The 17,640-nt window shown below is 39.7% G+C and overlaps 1 protein-coding gene across 2 annotated transcripts; it reads left to right on the forward strand.

The window, feature by feature from the left end:
• Positions 1-799: 799 nt before the first annotated feature.
• On the forward strand, positions 800-17,606 carry abce1 (ATP-binding cassette, sub-family E (OABP), member 1). 2 transcript variants are annotated; one of them, XM_051661212.1, is made up of 18 exons: positions 800-940; positions 1,978-2,145; positions 2,233-2,318; positions 5,859-5,956; positions 6,043-6,160; positions 6,240-6,377; positions 6,722-6,791; positions 6,931-7,027; positions 7,115-7,204; positions 7,401-7,522; positions 13,805-14,026; positions 14,113-14,172; positions 14,383-14,441; positions 14,521-14,631; positions 14,721-14,863; positions 16,249-16,371; positions 16,498-16,609; positions 17,138-17,606. In XM_051661212.1, exons 2-18 carry the CDS (start codon positions 2,043-2,045, stop codon positions 17,183-17,185), a joined length of 1,800 nt encoding a protein of 599 aa, XP_051517172.1. In that variant the 5' UTR covers positions 800-940; positions 1,978-2,042; the 3' UTR covers positions 17,186-17,606. The 2 variants fall into 2 exon arrangements, with proteins under 2 accessions (XP_051517172.1, XP_051517171.1); XM_051661211.1 differs by lacking the exon at positions 800-940 and adding an exon at positions 989-1,561.
• Positions 17,607-17,640: the final 34 nt, after the last annotated feature.

The raw sequence follows: 17,640 nt of genomic DNA on the forward strand, positions 1-17,640 counted from the left end.
CTGCGCCCACTCTAACATAACCATTGTGCGACCTTTGGGACATTTTTGTGTTTTTCATTTTCATTTTCTTTTTTTTTTTTTTTTTTTAGATCATTTTGGCTGTGTTAATGCCAACGGCATAAATTTTGCAAAGGTGTGTATTTTGGGGGGGAATTTTGATATTTCAACCTCAGTTCCTAAAATACATCTATAATACACTGTGTACACAAAATAGTTACACTCAGGACCTTCAGGGCAAAAATGTCCCCATTGAAACCCATTAAAACTGCAATATTTGATCCCAGTGCCATTAAAGCATAAAATCATGAATTCTATGATATTATGCGTTCGTTACAGAGGCTTCAAAATTAAATTTGTTAATATTTTAAATTTTTCTCATGTTTAGCCTATGGAGCAAATACATGCTTTTTTCCTATTTTCTGTTTGCTGTATTATAGAGCACTGCAGGCCAGTTGAATAAATGATGCAGCTATAATTGTGTGGCTGTGTTGGTATGGATGTCAGAGTGTGTTTTGTATGTGTGTACTGAGAGATTTGTGTGTGTGTATGTGTAAAAAACAACAGTGGCATTATGTAAAGACACTGGCATTTAAAGGGTTAAAATCCTGAAAATAAATGAATATTTGGTAATGTTCAGGACTGATGTTGGTTAAAAAAATTAACTAACTGAAAGTGGAAAAGGGTGTTTTCCTAAAAGCTGATCGAATATCATCAAACATCCATTACATGGTTCATATTTCCCCAGCACTGCCGCGCTATGATGACGTTCCGCTCGACGACACCGTCGCGTCCGTTTAACGTCACGTTCTCTCGCGCCATCTTTGCAACCGGTGTTGTCTCGTGCGTGCCAGAGTAGCACGCGCTGTTCGTCTCTTTACACCGAAAGAAGACATTTAGTGTTTATTAACGCGTTATAGTGCGACTGTCGCATCGGCGAGAGGTGAGCCGTTTTTATTGGTATTTTGTAACGATTAAGAAGAGATTTCGACAGACTAAAAGCGAATCAGCTGTGGGCGCGTGCGGCATTCCGCGCGAGGCCTTTACTTTTTCTTAAACATTTTCCCGTTTTCCCACGACTATTTCTCAGACGTCAGTCTGAACCAAGTGAATATTGACTTAACAGTCGTTTTCGCTAAATGGAATAAATGTGGGATTGTGATGTAAAATAGTTGGATGTAAATTCTTGCGTCATCCTTTTTTCACTCGCGCGCACTGGAGTCACGACGAGCGCGCGCACACATGCGCCACGTGCTTGATACCAGCAAATCTATCAATATGTGATTATTTACGTGTGTATTATAGATATAGCTCTGTGTTTTCTCAGTCTACAGTGTGGAGACATTGGGGTGTCCCTTAGGGAGTGGTCTGGTCCCGTTAGTTTGGTTTCAATGGGTGGTGTGGCGTAGTGGTGAAATATCTGGGCTGGTAACTAGAAGGATGCAGGTTCGAGTCCTACAAGTTTTGACCCTCGAGCTATCACCGTTGAGTTCCTGATCAAGACATTGAATGCAAGACAAGATAGTTCTTGTAATAAGTGTGCTGGGTGTCACTTTGGACAAAGGTGTGCAATAAATGATAATAAAAATTAAATGTGTAATGTCTGCATTTATTATGTAGACAGTGGTATGTGTGTAGGTTTAAATGAGCTGTCACATGGTGCCAGCGCTGCACTGTCAAATATGGCAACTCAGCAACCTCATTCATCAGTCTGATGGTGCCGTGACCTGTCTGAATGACAAGAGATAGACAGAACGGGAAATCTTTTTTGTCTAGTCTATACAGAGGTGGACTAGTGTAGTTTTGAGAGTTTTTTTCCTGCCAGGCTGATAAAGTTAAATGCAAATGCCACCAGGAATACAGTCACTGCAGTGTGAGTCACAGTGAGAGTGGAACAGCTGTCCTGTGCATTATCAGCTAGCAAAAGCTGGCCCGTTTCATATCTTAGAAACTAATCTATGTGTCTTTTTATCTTTCTAGTGAGGTCTAGACCTCCTCTTTTCCTGTAGATCTGCATCACCTGCGTGCAACGACAATCCAGCCAAATGGCCGACAAGAACACCAGAATCGCTATCGTGAACCACGACAAGTGTAAACCCAAGAAATGCCGTCAAGAGTGCAAGAAGAGCTGTCCTGTGGTGCGCATGGGTAAGAATCGCACACGCAGGGTTCAGAAGATACCTGTTTTTGATCCGTTTTGGTGCTAATTCCTTTCGCATTTAATTGTCTTCTCAGGTAAACTATGTATTGAAGTCACCCCACAGAGTAAGATCGTCTGGATCTCGGAGTCTCTTTGCATCGGTTGTGGAATCTGTATCAAGGTATTTGAATGCTTCTCTATTCAGATAATTTCTGCTCTTGGTGGCCCTCTATGAAGTGTTTTTAATGCCAAAAATGCATGCAAATGGACAAAGCTAATACATTAAAAGGCAATTGCAAAGTTTCTTTTCTTATAAGTTATATACATGTATTCTGCCATATCTAGGGATGTCCCAATACTGTTATGGGAATCAGGTCATATTCTGCGGTCATGTACTCGTAAAAATGCTCAGATACCAAAAACCGATACCATCTGACATACAAATGTCATTCTGTAAACATTCAGCTAGGGCTTTCACGATTAATTGTCCAACAAATAATTGTGATTATGACGATTAATTGTCTGTTTGAGGGCTATTACGATTAATTGTCTCTTCTAGGGCTTTCATGATTAATTGTCATTTCTTCAAAAGTCTTTTTTCATATTTAACTTCAAATGTCTAAATCAAATAATAAAACAGAGATATATGATTTCCTTTTAAGGTTTTAAAACTATATGAATGACATGAAAAATAGTGTTTTAAATATTTCTAAATACTTAAAGGAGCGATATGTAACATTGACATCAAGCATTTAAAATGGGTACTGCAGTCCAAATTCAAAATATTGGAGTTGTCTCCCCCGCCCCCTCCTCCCCAGACTCGAAGATCACACGGGTTGCCAGGTTGAGGACACGCAACAGGAATGAGCAAACTGACAATGGAAAGCGACGAGCCTTACACTGCAAGTTGATCAGCTAATGTATACTGTACGTTTGCAATCTTTTTGTTGTTTGCAAATTATAAACCAGCTCGTGGCTTTTTTTTATACCTCTGTCAATGTTAGTTAGATGTATTGCTGGCTTCCATGGCTGCAGCGTGCTGTGTTTGCCCGCTAACTTGTTCTAAATCTGGCAACCCGGGGTGTCGAATTACTATTGGGAAATGTGCAGTGGGCGGGATCACACAGACCAAAACATAAACAGAAATTCCGGAATGGACATTTCAAAGTAGGGCCTGGCTGAAATGGGATTTTTGAGACCGATACTGATTTTAGAGGGGGAAAATTCACTGATTACCGATTATGGTGGCCGATATAGTTAATTTTTGAACTGGAATGAAAACCTTTTCTATGTGGATTGTGTACCAATTTTGCACTGATATGACTATGTAAAGGTACTCAGAAGGCTGCTTTCTTAAATATTTTTATCAAAGAATATTTGACATTATTATACATTATACATTTTATTAAGCTGGGCATTTTTAAGATGGGTATTTTTTAAATGTAGAGATAAAAGTTAATTTTAACTGATCATATTGTACGTATAAAAAATGTATCTGTACTATAGCTGTTAAAAAAAGAAATACATTGGAAAAAGTACAATATTTCCCTCTGAAATATAGTGAAGTGGAAGTATAAAGTAATAGAAAATGCCATGGTAATACTCAAGTAAATTACAAGTACCTCTAAATTGTACTAAATTACAGTTTTCTTGCTTATCAAAACATCATCAGCAATATTTCGCTGTTAATGTTTAACAAAACAGTCAAAAACAATAACTCATGGTTCACTGCTGCTGAGTCAAGAGAAAAACAGCGGCAGCAGTGTTATACCGTATTCTGCTATACGAGTTCAAGGGAAACTTTCAACGGTGGAAAACCAGACTTTTAAATATTACATTTTGTAAATGCATGACTGGAATTGTTCTTTTGAAAGGGTACCAAACTGTGAATCCTGAACAAAACAGTTTGATGAATACATGTTTACACATTAGCTTCCACTCTGCTGACAGTGTATGAAAGTAGCTATGTGGTTGGCTAGTTAGCTATAAGCTCGTTGTCACGGAGAGTAAACGATGGACATTGTTTAGGTACTTTCCAGCATTGCGTCTCACCAACTAGGTAACAGTGTAGCGTGAAATCAACACTCAACAGACACAATCCACCACCGCACCGTTGTCTGCTGAGCTGCAAAAAGATGCTTTGATGTTTACCTTTCAATCTGCTACATTACTTACTGCACTGACAAACTATAGCTAGCTAACATCAAACAGATATGAGTGACATGGTTGTTAGGGACAGGGTTAACGTATATTAGTTATATTGAAAAGGGAAAATTATGGAGTCATTGTTTATTAACTTTCCAGTATGTATTTCACAAACTAGTTAGTAACTTACCGTGAAGACACCGCTTAGCACCGCGCTGTCTGCAGAACCACCCTCAGCTCTGTAAACAATGGAGTCGGAGCGCGCTCTGCTGGACAAACTATGTAATGACACCAATTCTAAATCACCCCAAGCATTGTTTTCTGCATTATATGTTCTGAAAAAAAAGTTTAAATATCTGCACATATCGGAAAACATATATGCCGATAACGATATATCTGTGAAAGGATCATATAAATCGGTAAATCAGTCGGGCACTATTTCAGTGTAGAATATACTGGCTGTTGCATTGTTTCCGAAGAAGCCAGTATTTCAACTTAGCATGTTTCCTAAATCTTTGATAACATATTATGATAATTTTATGCTTTAGTACAGTAAATATATTACATATTGCTCCTTTATGTCTCCTATTGGTCAACTTTTTTTTTAATTTTGGTGAATTTTACATTTGTTAGTTGTTTTTGGAACTAAAAAAAAATTCAGTATTTTTTAATCTAAAATATATTTTTATTATATTTATGTAATATTATATTATTTAATAGTAAAATGTTTCTGTCCTCATTTCACTTTTTACACGTTATTTTAAAGCTCTTTGATTAAACCCACGAGGACTTATTTCTAATGAAGCAAAACCTTTGAGATTTTGTTTCGTAGTTTTATCACTTCACAAAAATAGAGTAAGCGAGCGTCATCTCCTCTGTCACTCTGTGTCATTAACACTAACTGTATGAACCCGCTATGATATTTGCCATGACACGATCGTTTAAAGTGAAATGGAGCGGTTTGAGTTCACTATCACAGTTTATATTTGTTCGTTTATATTTTCTCGAGTTTGGCTCGAGCCTCTGCTGATGGTGCACACATCAGAGCCATTGAGAAGTGTTTCATGTGAATGTGTGTCATCGAGCTGTTGAATGAGAGAATAAAATATCATGGCGTCTGGGCTTTGGAAAGCAAAGCCTAGTGTAGCACTAGCAATACTTGTAATATTTTGATTATTATTGAGTTTAACTCTTGATATTCGGTTCTTGTTGGAGTCGTGCATACCAATGGATGAGGATCTTTTATGGTGGAAGGAAACTGCGAAGCGGTACGAGAAACTCTGAAGCTTATCAAACCAGTTTGTGCGTGTAATCTGTGAACACAGGCATAACGCATTTGATAAAAAGCCAAGTTTCACCACTTCATTTTCTGAATAATGTGAAATTATACAAATGTGAAGGTCTTTATGTAGAAGTTTTTCATATCCTTAACAACATACAGTAGTACTTGATGATAAAGTGGAGTGTTGTTTTTTCCATTGACATTTTAGCACTGAAAAACGTAATTGACCTTCAGGTCAGAGTTGACGTGTTTGCGTTATGGTTTTATTTATTGATTCACTAATTTGTTTTTAAGAAATGTCCATTTGGTGCTCTGTCAATCGTCAACCTGCCAAGCAACCTGGAGAAGGAAACCACCCACAGATATTGTGCCAATTCCTTCAAACTTCACAGGTAAGAACATGTCATCTTCTCTGAGTCACTGATGTGTTGTTATTGTACAGCGTGTTTGATTAACCTCAAGTATTTGTGTTCGTCAGGTTGCCCATCCCTCGTCCAGGAGAGGTGCTGGGGCTTGTGGGCACTAACGGTATCGGGAAGTCCACTGCTCTCAAAATCCTGGCAGGAAAACAGAAACCAAACTTGGGAAGATTTGATGTGAGTTTCTTTCAAACAAACTCGCCAAATCTGATCCTGTTTTAGAGCTCAGTGTGTTTACAAATGTGTGTTGTTCCAGGCTCCCCCTGACTGGCAGGAGATCCTGACGTATTTTCGTGGCTCTGAGCTGCAGAACTACTTCACCAAGATCCTGGAGGACGACCTGAAGGCCATTGTTAAACCGCAGTATGTCGATCAGATCCCCAAAACCGTAAAGGTTAGTATGAAGTAGAGCTGCACGATTAATCGTTAAAAGATTGCAATCTCGATTCAGACACCCACGCGATCTCATTTCTAAATGACAACGATTCTGCAATGTGTATTAACGTTCTAGTGGCATGCATTTGTAAGGCGGTCAAATTTAAATTTGAAATTCACTTAAAGAAGCGTTTTTAAATGTTGATACATTTTATATGGCATCTACAAAACACAGCGCTCCTGCGAGAAACAAGTTAAATTGTTTTTTTTTATTATTATTATGCAGTTTTATAACAGGAGTAGACATTTGCTTTATTTGTAATTTTGCCCTGATGAGCTGTAATGTGTCTGTTTGTCCTGTAGGGGTCAGTAGGGGCTATCCTGAGCAGGAAGGACGACACCAAATCAGAGGAGCTGGTGTGTGAACAGCTGGGTGTGTACACATGCATTACGGAATATGTTAAGGCAATGATTAATTGACTAAAACTTCCTTTGATTGTGATGTGCATCAAAGTTTTGTTGCGTTATATTAGTATATGATGCATGTAGCTGATGTTGTTCTGATTGGTCAGATCTGTTGCACTTGCGTGACCGTAATGTTGAGGACCTATCAGGAGGAGAGCTGCAGAGATTTGCCTGTGCAGTCGTCTGCATTCAGAGGGCTGATATGTGAGTCTCTCCTGTGCTTGTCATGTTTCTTGTTTTTAGTTTTAATGCGAACTTTGGTAACACTGACTGATGTTACTCTCTCTATAGTTTCATGTTTGACGAGCCGTCCAGTTATCTCGATGTGAAACAGAGGCTGAGAGCTGCTATCACCATCCGCTCCCTCATCTCTCCAGACAGGTGAGATGCTACTTGTTGGAAAAGCTACATTAATATGGAAACAGCTTGAGTTGCTGTCACACTACAGAATTTGTATGTGTGTGTGTGTGTGTAATTGCTACATTTGAGTTAGTTACACCCCAACACTGGTCTTCACACCTCAGAACCTCACACAGACCACCTAACACTCTTCTGACATTTGTCTGTTTTTATCTAGGTACATCATTGTTGTGGAGCATGACTTGAGCGTGTTGGATTACCTGTCAGACTTCATCTGCTGTCTGTATGGAGTGCCCAGCGCTTATGGAGTAGTCACCATGCCCTTCAGCGTCCGAGAAGGTAGAGCTTACACACACACACAGGCTGTCTCAACACCTAGCAAGCCGCCTGCCTAGACAACATTTTTAGTAAATTGCCTACAGACTAAGCAACCTACCTAGGCAGAATTTTTAGAGATCATAGTGAGCTGCCTACCTAGACAGAATATTTAGGGATTATAGTGAGTTGCCTACCTAGACAGAATTCATAGTGAGCTGTCTACCTAGACAGAATTTGTAGGTATCGTATTGAACTACCTACCTGGATGAGAACAGTTTTTCCCCTAGGATTATTTTCAGCAGCGGTGCTGTTGTGCGCGCATCAACAAGCTTGCAACGCTGGACCCATATTAACGTGTGTTGGTCAATGAATAGATTAAAATAGTGGTGTCAAACTCAATTTCAGCCTGGGCCACATCACAGTTTATTTGTGCCCTCAAAGGCCCCATTGAAAATGTGGCACCAGCACCTGCTTTAGTAGCACCCATGCAAATAATATTACATGTTATGTGCATTGAAATGCACATTTGACAGTACAGCATTGATTTTGAAGTTGGGATGTAGATAAAAATTATGATATTAACAACTGTAACATCTGTGGAAAAAATGAACACCTTATTTTTATACGGCTAAATTGAAATATTCTGACAGTGTGACTAAGTTGGGTCTTCTTTACAGATTCCTTTCATCAGGCTCCTGATAAAACTACAGTCATCTCTTGGAATTTATGAAGGCAAACAAAACGACTTCCATTTTCCTACAATCAGAGAGCATTTCAAGAGTACAGATTTTACACAGATGGAAAACTGATAGCTTGGTCCATAATTATGAAAATGCACCATAGTATCCATAGTTTAAACAATGATATTTGTATTAGTTCATGGTAGAGCCTGACCGAAATGGTTTTTTTGAGACTGATACTGATTTTAGAGGGGGAAAATTCACCAATGGCCGATATATTTATGTGGATTGTTCACTGATTTTGCACCGATATGACTATACAAAGATACTCAGAAGGCTGCTTTCTTAAACATTTTTATCAAAGAATATTTGACATTATTATTATACATTGTCAAAAAATTCTAGAAATGAACACTGAGAAAATAAAGAATAAATTCAAATAAAATAAATAGCTAAATAAACATCAGTACTGTTTAGTATCAGTCAGTTGCTGAACATTAAAATAAAGAATACGTTAAAATAACTAAATAAACATCAGTACTGTTTAGTATCAGTCAAATGCTGACTATATTAATACTGCAGAGTCAAAATAAACAGATAAGCAGCGGTGTTACACCGTATTCTGCTATACAAGTTCAGGGGAAACTTTCAATGGTGGAAAACCAGACTTTTAAATATTAAGTTTTATAAATGCAATGATTGGAATTGTTCGGTTGAAGGGGGTACCAAACTGTGAATCCTGAACAAAACAGTTTGGTGAATACATGTTTACTCATTAGCTTCCACTCAGCTGACAAGCAATGAAAGTAGCTACGTGGTTAGCTAGTTAGCTATAAACTCGTTGTCACGGAGAGTAAAAGACAGACGTTTATTTTATTTTCCAGCATTGTGTCTCACCAACTAGGTAACAGCGTAGCGTGAAATCAACACTCAACAGACACAATCCACCACCGCACCTTCGTCTGCTGAGCTGCAAAAAGATGATCTGATGTTTACCTTTCAATCTGAAACATTACTGACTGTACTGACAAACTATAGCTGGCTAACATCAAACAGATATGAGTGACATGGTTGTCAGGGACAAGATTAACATTATATTAGTTATATTGAAAAGGGTAAATGATGGGGTCATTTTTTATTAAGTTTCCAGTATGTATTTCACAAAGTAGTTAGCAACTTGCCGTGAAGACACCGCTCAACTCCGCCCTGTCTGCAGAGCCACCATCAGCTCAGAGTCAGCTCTGTAAACAATGGAGTCGGAGCGCGCTCTGCTGGACAAACTACGTAATGACACCAATTCTAAAGCATTGTTTTCTGCATTATATTTTCTGAAAAAAGTTTTCATATCGGTAAAATATACGGCAATACTGATATATCGGTGAAAGGCTAATATCGACCAACCGATATATCAGTCGGGCACTAGTTCATGGTAACCATGATTGGTAACTATGGTTTCTATATAAAGAACTATGGGATTTTTGTAATAAACAGCAGTCTAAATACATTTAGTTCTGCCACAACTACCATAAGTAATACAGTACAGTTAGTGTTACTGCAGTAAATCCATGGTAAATGTTTGTAAGTGTTGTGATCTGAGATTTGAAAAGCCGTCTAATTTTCTTTGTCAGTGCCGTTTAGAATATGGGGGCTGTTTGTTTTAAACTAGTTTAATCACCAAGACATAAGAGTTGTGCAACAGACAATTCTGTACCGTATTCAAATGGGTTTCGCAATCCCCTCCGTGCATCTCACTGGTTTACAAGTGCATTTAAAATTGTCTGTACAGTTGAGACCAGTCTGCGAATTACCGCATCTGCTCTGCACTCGTGCTGCTATGATTAAGTCGTGTTGATAGTTGACCCGTGTAGCGCGGTTTCATTACACTTTTGAAGCGAGCAAAATGCGCTCCAAAACATGCATGTGGCAGGAGAAGGCTCATTAATATTCACAAGGAAACAGATTGTTCAGTGAAACATTGTGATCCCCTGCCAACCTACGTTTCAGAAATGAGCTCGCGGGCCACTTGAAATGAAGCGAGTTTGACACGTGTTGTTATGCGGTGATGTCACTGTGATTGTGTGTGTGTGTGTGTGTGTGTGTGTGTGTGTGTGTGTGTGTGGTGGGGTCTCTTTTGCAGTGTAGAAAATGCTTGCCAGCCCCAGTCAGCTGTGCGCTATGTTGCATCAAGAATATTAAATTAACCATGTGAAATACCAACAGCGGCGCTCATAATTCAGCAGTGGCGCAGCACCGCTACAAAATGCATTTCAGAATCAGCTTTATTGCCAAGTATGCTTGCACATACAAATAATTTGTCTTGGTGACAGGAGCTTCCAGTGTATAACAATACAAAAACAGCAACAAGACTTTTAAAAAATAATTAAAATTAAATAAAAAATAGATACATTTTGAAAAGAAAAAAGTATATATTGAAAACACAATAGACAATATATATAATATACATACATACATACATATACACATATATGAATATATACACATACGTAGTGCAAATCTAAATACAAATCAGTTATATACAGTGCAAGGGAATGTAATGGCAGAAGAGGTAGGATGTGATGTATAATATAAAAATACTAAACTGTGTATTGCACATAATTATTGCTCAATGGGGCAATTTAACTGTTCATGAGATGGATAGCCTGAGGGAAAAACTGTTCCTGTGCCTGACGGTTCTGGTGCTCGGAGCTCTGAAGCGTCGGCCAGAAGGCAACAGTTCAGAAAGGTAGTGGGCAAGGTGAGTGTGGTCCAGAGTGATTTTTCCAGCTTTTTTCCTCACTCTGGAAGTGTACCATTCTTGAAGCTGTCCGAACTGTCCTTTGTAGTTTTCTGATGTCTGATTTCGTAGCTGAACCAAACCAGACAGTTACTGAAGTGCAGAGGACAGACTCAATGACTGCTGAGTAGAACTGTATCAGCAGCGCCTGTGGCAGGTTGAACTTCCTCAACTGGCGAAGGAAGTACAACCTCTGCTGGGCCTTTATTGCAATGGAGTCAATGTGGATTTCCCACTTCAGGTCCCGTGAGATGGTAGTGCCCAGGAACCTGAATGACTCCACTGCTGCCACAGTGCTGTTTAGAATGGTGAGGGGGGTCAATGTTGGGGTGTTCCTCCTAAAGTCCACAATGGTCTCCACTGTTTTGAGCGTGTTCAGCTCCAGGTTGTTTTGACTGCACCAGACAGCTGTTTAACCGCCCTTCTGTATGCAGACTCATCATCATCTCGGATGAGGCCGATGACAGTAGTGTCATCTGCAAACTTCAGGAGTTTGACAGAGGGGTCCTTGGCGATGCAGTCATTGTTGTAGAGGGAGAAGAGTAGTGGGGAGAGCACGCATCTCTGGGGGGCACCAGTGCTGATTGTACAGGTGCTGGAAGTGAGTTTCCCCTGTCTCACAAGCTGCTGCCTGTCCGTCAGAAAGCTGGTAATCCACTGACAGATAGACATGGGAACAGATAGTTGGTGTAATTTATTCTGGAGGAGTATAGCTGGGATGATGGTGTTGAAAGCTGAACTGAAGTCCACAAAAAGGATCCTTGCATATGTCCCTGGTCTGTCCAGATGTTGCAGGATATGATGCAATCCTATGTTGACTGCATCATCCACAGACCTGTTTGCTCGATAAGCAAAGGGGATCTAGAAAGGGTCCAGTGATGTCCTTCAGGTGGGCCAACACCAGTCTCTCAAATGATTTCATGACCACAGATGTCAGGGCGACAGGTCTGTAGTCATTAAGTCCTGTGATTTTTGGTTTCTTTGGGATGGGGATGATAGTGGAACGTTTGAAGCAGCATGGGACTTCACACTGCTCCAGTGATCTATTGAAGATCTGTGTGAAGATGGGGGCCAGCTGGTTAGCACAGGATCCAAGACGCCATCTGGGCCATGTGCTTTCCTTATCCTTTGTTTTCGAAAGACGCGGCTCACATCATCTTCACAGATCTTAAGTGCAGGTTGAGTAGCAGGAGGGGGGAGGAGGGGGGTTGCAGGAGGTGTTTGTGTGAAGTGAAGGTCAGAGTGGGTGTGGGGTGTGAGATTCGGCCTTTCAAATCTGCAGTAGAACACATTCAGGTCATCAGCCAGTTGTTGGTTCCCAACAGGGTTGGGGGTAGGAGTCCTGTAATTCGTAATTGTTTCATGCCACTCCACACTGATGCAGGGTCGTTAGCTGAAAACTTGTTTTTCAGCTTCTCAGAGTATCTTCTTTTAGCCATTCTGATTTCCTTGTTCAGTGTGTTTCTGGCCTGATTGTACAAGACTTTATCCCCACCCCCGTAAGCATCCTCTTTGGCCTGACGAAGCTGCCTGAGCTCTGCAGTAAACCATGGTTTGTCGTTGTTAAATGTTAAATAAGTCCTAGTAGGAATGCACATATCCTCACAGAAACTGATATATGATGTAACAGTATCTGTGAGCTCATCCAGGTCTGTGTCTGCAACCTCAAAAACACTTCAATCAGTGCAGTCAAAGCAGGTTTGTAGTTCCAGCTCTGCTTCGTTGGTCCATCTCTTTACAGTCCTTACTACTGGCTTAGCAGATTTTAATTTCTGTCTGTATGTTGGAAGATGATGAACCAGACAGTGATCAGAGAGTCCCAAAGCTGCTCTAGGGACAGAGCGATATGCATCCTTTATTGTTGTGTAACAATGATCCAGTATGTTCCTGTCTCTGGTTGGGCATGTAATGTGCTGTCTGTATTTGGGGAGTTCACGTGTGAGGTTTGTTTTGTTAAAATCCCCAAGAATAATAATAAGTGAGTCCGGGTATTGTTGTTCTGTGTCTGTGATTTGATCAGCCAGCTGTTGCAGCGTTGTGTTCAAACACGCGTTTGCTGCGATATACACACTCACCAGAATAAACTAGGGAAAACTCCCGCGGCGAATAGAAAGGCTTACAGTTGATAAAGAGCGCTTCCAAATTAGGACAGCACATCCTCTTTAACGTTGTTACATCTGTACACCAACTTTCATTGATGTAAAAGCATGGTCCACCGCCTCTCGTTTTCCCCGTTAACTCTGTGATGCGATCTGCTCTGAACAGCTGAAAGCCCGGCAGATGTAACGCACTGTCCGGAATGGCTTCACTTAGCCAGGTTTCAGTGAAGCACAAGGCAGCAGAGGTTGAAAATTCCTTGTTTGTGCGGGTGAGGAGATGAAGTTCGTCCGTTTTGTTAGGGAGAGAGCGGAGATTTGCTAGATGAATGCTCAGCAGTGTTGTTCGAAAGCCACACCGACGGAGCCTGACCAGCACGCCTGCTCATCTCCCTTGCCTGCGTCTCATAGCGCGTGTAAACAACACAGCCGCGCCTCCGACTAAAATGTCAAACAAAACGTCCGAATATTCAAAATCCGGGAAAAGATTGACTGGTATATGCTGTTGAATGTTCAGCAGTTCGTCTCTGGTAAAACTGACTGAAAAAAGATTACTAAACACAGGACAAACAAACAAAAACAACAAAACAATAGAAGTGCTCCACACCGAGGCGGCCATCCGCGGCGCCATCATGATGATTATTATTGGGGAAACACTGTGGGAATGTGGGTATGATCTTCATAAATGTGGCACACTTTATCTATTATTCTCTCTTTCTCTCCACTTCTTCAGGAATTAATATTTTCCTGGATGGCTACGTGCCGACAGAGAACCTGCGCTTCAGAGAGACATCTCTGGTGTTTAAAGTGGCAGAGACAGCCGCTGAAGAGGAAGTGAAGAAAATGTGTCGCTATCAGTATCCCAACATGAAGAAGAGTATGGGGGAGTTCACCCTCGGCATCACAGAGGGAGAGTTTACTGACTCTGAGATCATGGTCATGCTCGGAGAAAACGGTGAGAGATGTGGAGATGGTAGAAGGAAGTTAATGTATTTTGTGAATTTGTTCCTTTTCCACTAAAGAACGTTTTTCCATTTTCAGGAACTGGGAAGACCACTTTTATCAGAATGCTTGCAGGAGGCCTGAAACCAGATGGAGGAGGTGAAATTCAGCTTCACACACATACTCTATGTAGCTGGGCTCTCGTGTATCGTTTATGATGGAAAAACGTTTTTTCAGAAGGGTTTATTGATAAATCAAATCCAGATGGGATTTTGAACTAAAGTAATTGATTGTACTAACTCTAGGCATAGACAAACAGTTAGACACAAACAGTTTGTACTCTTGCTGAGTGTCTGTTGTGTGTCTCAGGTGAGGTGCCCATCCTGAACGTGAGCTACAAACCACAGAAGATCAGCCCGAAGTTTAAAGTGAGTTTGAACTGCGTCTGTTAATGTTCAGCCTTAATTTAAATGTCAAACTGCAGGAATTATAACTGTGTGTTTTCAGGGCAGTGTACGAGCACTTCTACATGATAAGATCAGAGACGCTTACACACACCCTCAGTTCGTCACTGATGTTATGAAGCCCATGCAGATAGAGAGCATCATCGACCAGGACGTGAGTCTACACTGCTCAAATTAGCTCCTTCAAACTGACACGCTCTGCTTCTAATACAGTACGTTGATAGTCTCTCTCTCTTTCTGTAGGTTCAGAATCTGTCTGGTGGTGAGTTGCAGCGTGTTGCCTTGACTCTGTGTTTAGGGAAACCAGCAGATGTGTACCTAATCGATGAGCCATCTGCCTATCTGGACTCTGAGCAGCGTCTGATGGCTGCCAGGGTTATCAAACGGTAATGTATCTGCAACAAATCTACAGGAGAACTTGACTAATATTGTTATTTTTTTATGACCTACATGGAGATTTTTATGTGTCTGATAACGACTTTTTAACATACCATTGCACTATTTTTTTAGTCATTGTATTTGCATTTGTAATTCATTCTTATATTTTATTTGTTTGGAGACGTTTTTGGACACTAGGATAAATTATTTTTGTAACGCTATAACTTTTGATTGCTTTGTCTTATCAACACAATTTTTCTCAGATATAGTTGACTTGGGAACAAAACAAAAGCAGTTTTTCGGAGCCGCCTTATTTACACCCTGAGATATATAATGTTAAATAAGATACAGAGTTAATTTTTGGCAGGTTCTTAGGCTGAGAGTCTCGAAATTTTAATAGTTTTCTTTAAAATCATACCAAACACTTGACCCTTTTTTTTTTTTTTTTTTTGTTATAATAAGCATTTAAATTTGGTAATCCCACTGATGCAGGAAATCTTTAAAGGCACCTTCACCTGCAGGGTTTCTTGTTTAATGTTATTATTATTATTATGGTCAAATACAGTGCTGTACATTAGAGCAGCATTGTATTAATGAAAGCAGTGATGAAACTGTTGCTTGAGATATTGATTAAATGTAATTATTATTGATATATTATTATCATCATTACTAATACTACTACTACATTGAATATGACATTTTACTGTACAAAAGTAATATATTTGTCACAATATATTACTAGCTAAATGGAGCTTTTATTTTGCCGTTTTGGTGGAAACCGGATGTTTTTATGATTTCTTCACTTCTCACCTCCGGAAAAGCAGTTCACTGTATGAGCTAATGTGCTTATTAAACTACAAAAGGCTATGATTTAATTATATAAATATATAGTCTGCATGTGCTACGTGCTTCACAGTGAATAAAGTGCTCTACTCTTTGTCATTAATAGACACAGAGCACACGTGATGTTACTAATGCGTGTAGTTTATAAGTTGAACTTACTGTTGAAGCACGCAGCTCATGCAGACCGTAAATGCTATTTAATTAAATTTCAGCCTTTTGTGATTGAATCACCACACTAGGACATATCAATTTAATTTGATGAATTGTGCATTTGTACATACATTTCATCCCAAATATGTTAAATTGCTTTGCATTCCGCGTTTTATAGTTAATTAAGTTTTTATGATTGGATTATGCGATTGTGTCCGTGTTTTCCGCAAAGAACTAAACCGAAACAATAACGTGCATATCGGTAATACATGTTTGTCAAACCAATTATTGTCTACCTCTACTACACAGTTCATTCATTCTCTCGACTAATCTCTGAGAATCAGGAATCTTTGATGCTGTTGATCCTTATTTTCATTCATATTCTTGCTCCCCTGTGCAGATTCATCCTTCATGCCAAGAAGACGGCATTTGTGGTGGAGCACGACTTCATCATGGCCACTTACCTGGCGGACCGTGTCATCGTCTTCGACGGAATTCCCTCCAAAAACACTATGGCAAATGCGTATGTATTTTCCTATGCTATATCTGCTTATATCATCATGCCTCTTTTTTTTTTTTTTTTCTCGGTGATTTGGAAGATAGATGGACTTGTGTCTAACTTGATGTTCTTTGTGTATGTTTGCATCAGTCCACAGAACCTGTTGGCTGGCATGAATAAGTTTCTATCACAGCTGGAGATCACGTTCAGGAGAGACCCCAACAACTTCAGACCAAGAATTAACAAACTAAATTCCATTAAGGTATATGTGTGCGTTCAAACAGAGTTAAATTTTTGACATCAATTGTTTCAAACTAAATTGATATTATCATCAATCTAATAGCCTAAAGTAATTGGTGCGTTCAATCTTAAATTTCTTGATTAGGTCAAAAGTAGGGATTCACAGGTCCGATACCTGGATCTGGTATCTTCTCCGACATGGGCGTTTTTAACCAGATAAGGTAGCGGTCCAAAGAGCCCAGTCCAAATCCAATACTGTGTTTTAGTCATGGTTGTTACTGTCAAGCTACAAAAATGGCATAAAAGCATCTTTAAAATAGTCCATATGACTCGTGCATTTTATTTAAAATCTCTTGAAGAGACACTAAAGCTTTGTGAATCTCAAAAGGCTGCGTCTAATATATAATCAGGGCCTGCCCTAGCAGGACGTGCCATCATCGGTGCATATGATTGCCAAAAATGCTGTCTAAGCGTAACTAGGTAGTGTGCCCCCTTGTTTTAGTACTTGTGTTAATTTACAAAAACCCTCACATTTTTCTTTTCTCTTAAGGATGTGGAACAAAAGAAGAGTGGAAACTACTTCTTCCTGGATGACTGATTTTACAGAATTCCAGAAATTTCCCCTTCCCACAGGGTAGCTGCTCTATGACATCAAGCCAACAAACACTGGCACTGTGGACTTAAATGTTTGACTGAACTATTGCCACTATTGCTCTGCCCAGTGGGTCCACTTTAAACATATAGTTCTGTTTCTCTTCTTTGTTATTGGCATGATTCAACAGTCAAGATGGATCATCTTGGTTTTAGTCAGATCCTTTTAGGTGAACGTGAGGCTCATGATGCAAAGCAAGAAGAGGGCATTAATTTGAGAATAAAATCTGAAAATACAAAAAATTCTGTGTGAATTGTCATTAAAAAAGTGGCGCGGAAGAATACAAACATGCAACTGTATATTTTGAATAAAATGTTTTAATCATGTTATACAATGTGTTACATATTAAACAACTGCTTTCCCAAGATTCAAGAGTCTTGTGAAGATGCAACTAAAGCTGT

The sequence above is a fragment of the Myxocyprinus asiaticus genome, chromosome 29, assembly GCF_019703515.2.
Source record: "Myxocyprinus asiaticus isolate MX2 ecotype Aquarium Trade chromosome 29, UBuf_Myxa_2, whole genome shotgun sequence".
In the NCBI taxonomy this organism is placed as follows: domain Eukaryota; kingdom Metazoa; phylum Chordata; class Actinopteri; order Cypriniformes; family Catostomidae; genus Myxocyprinus; species Myxocyprinus asiaticus.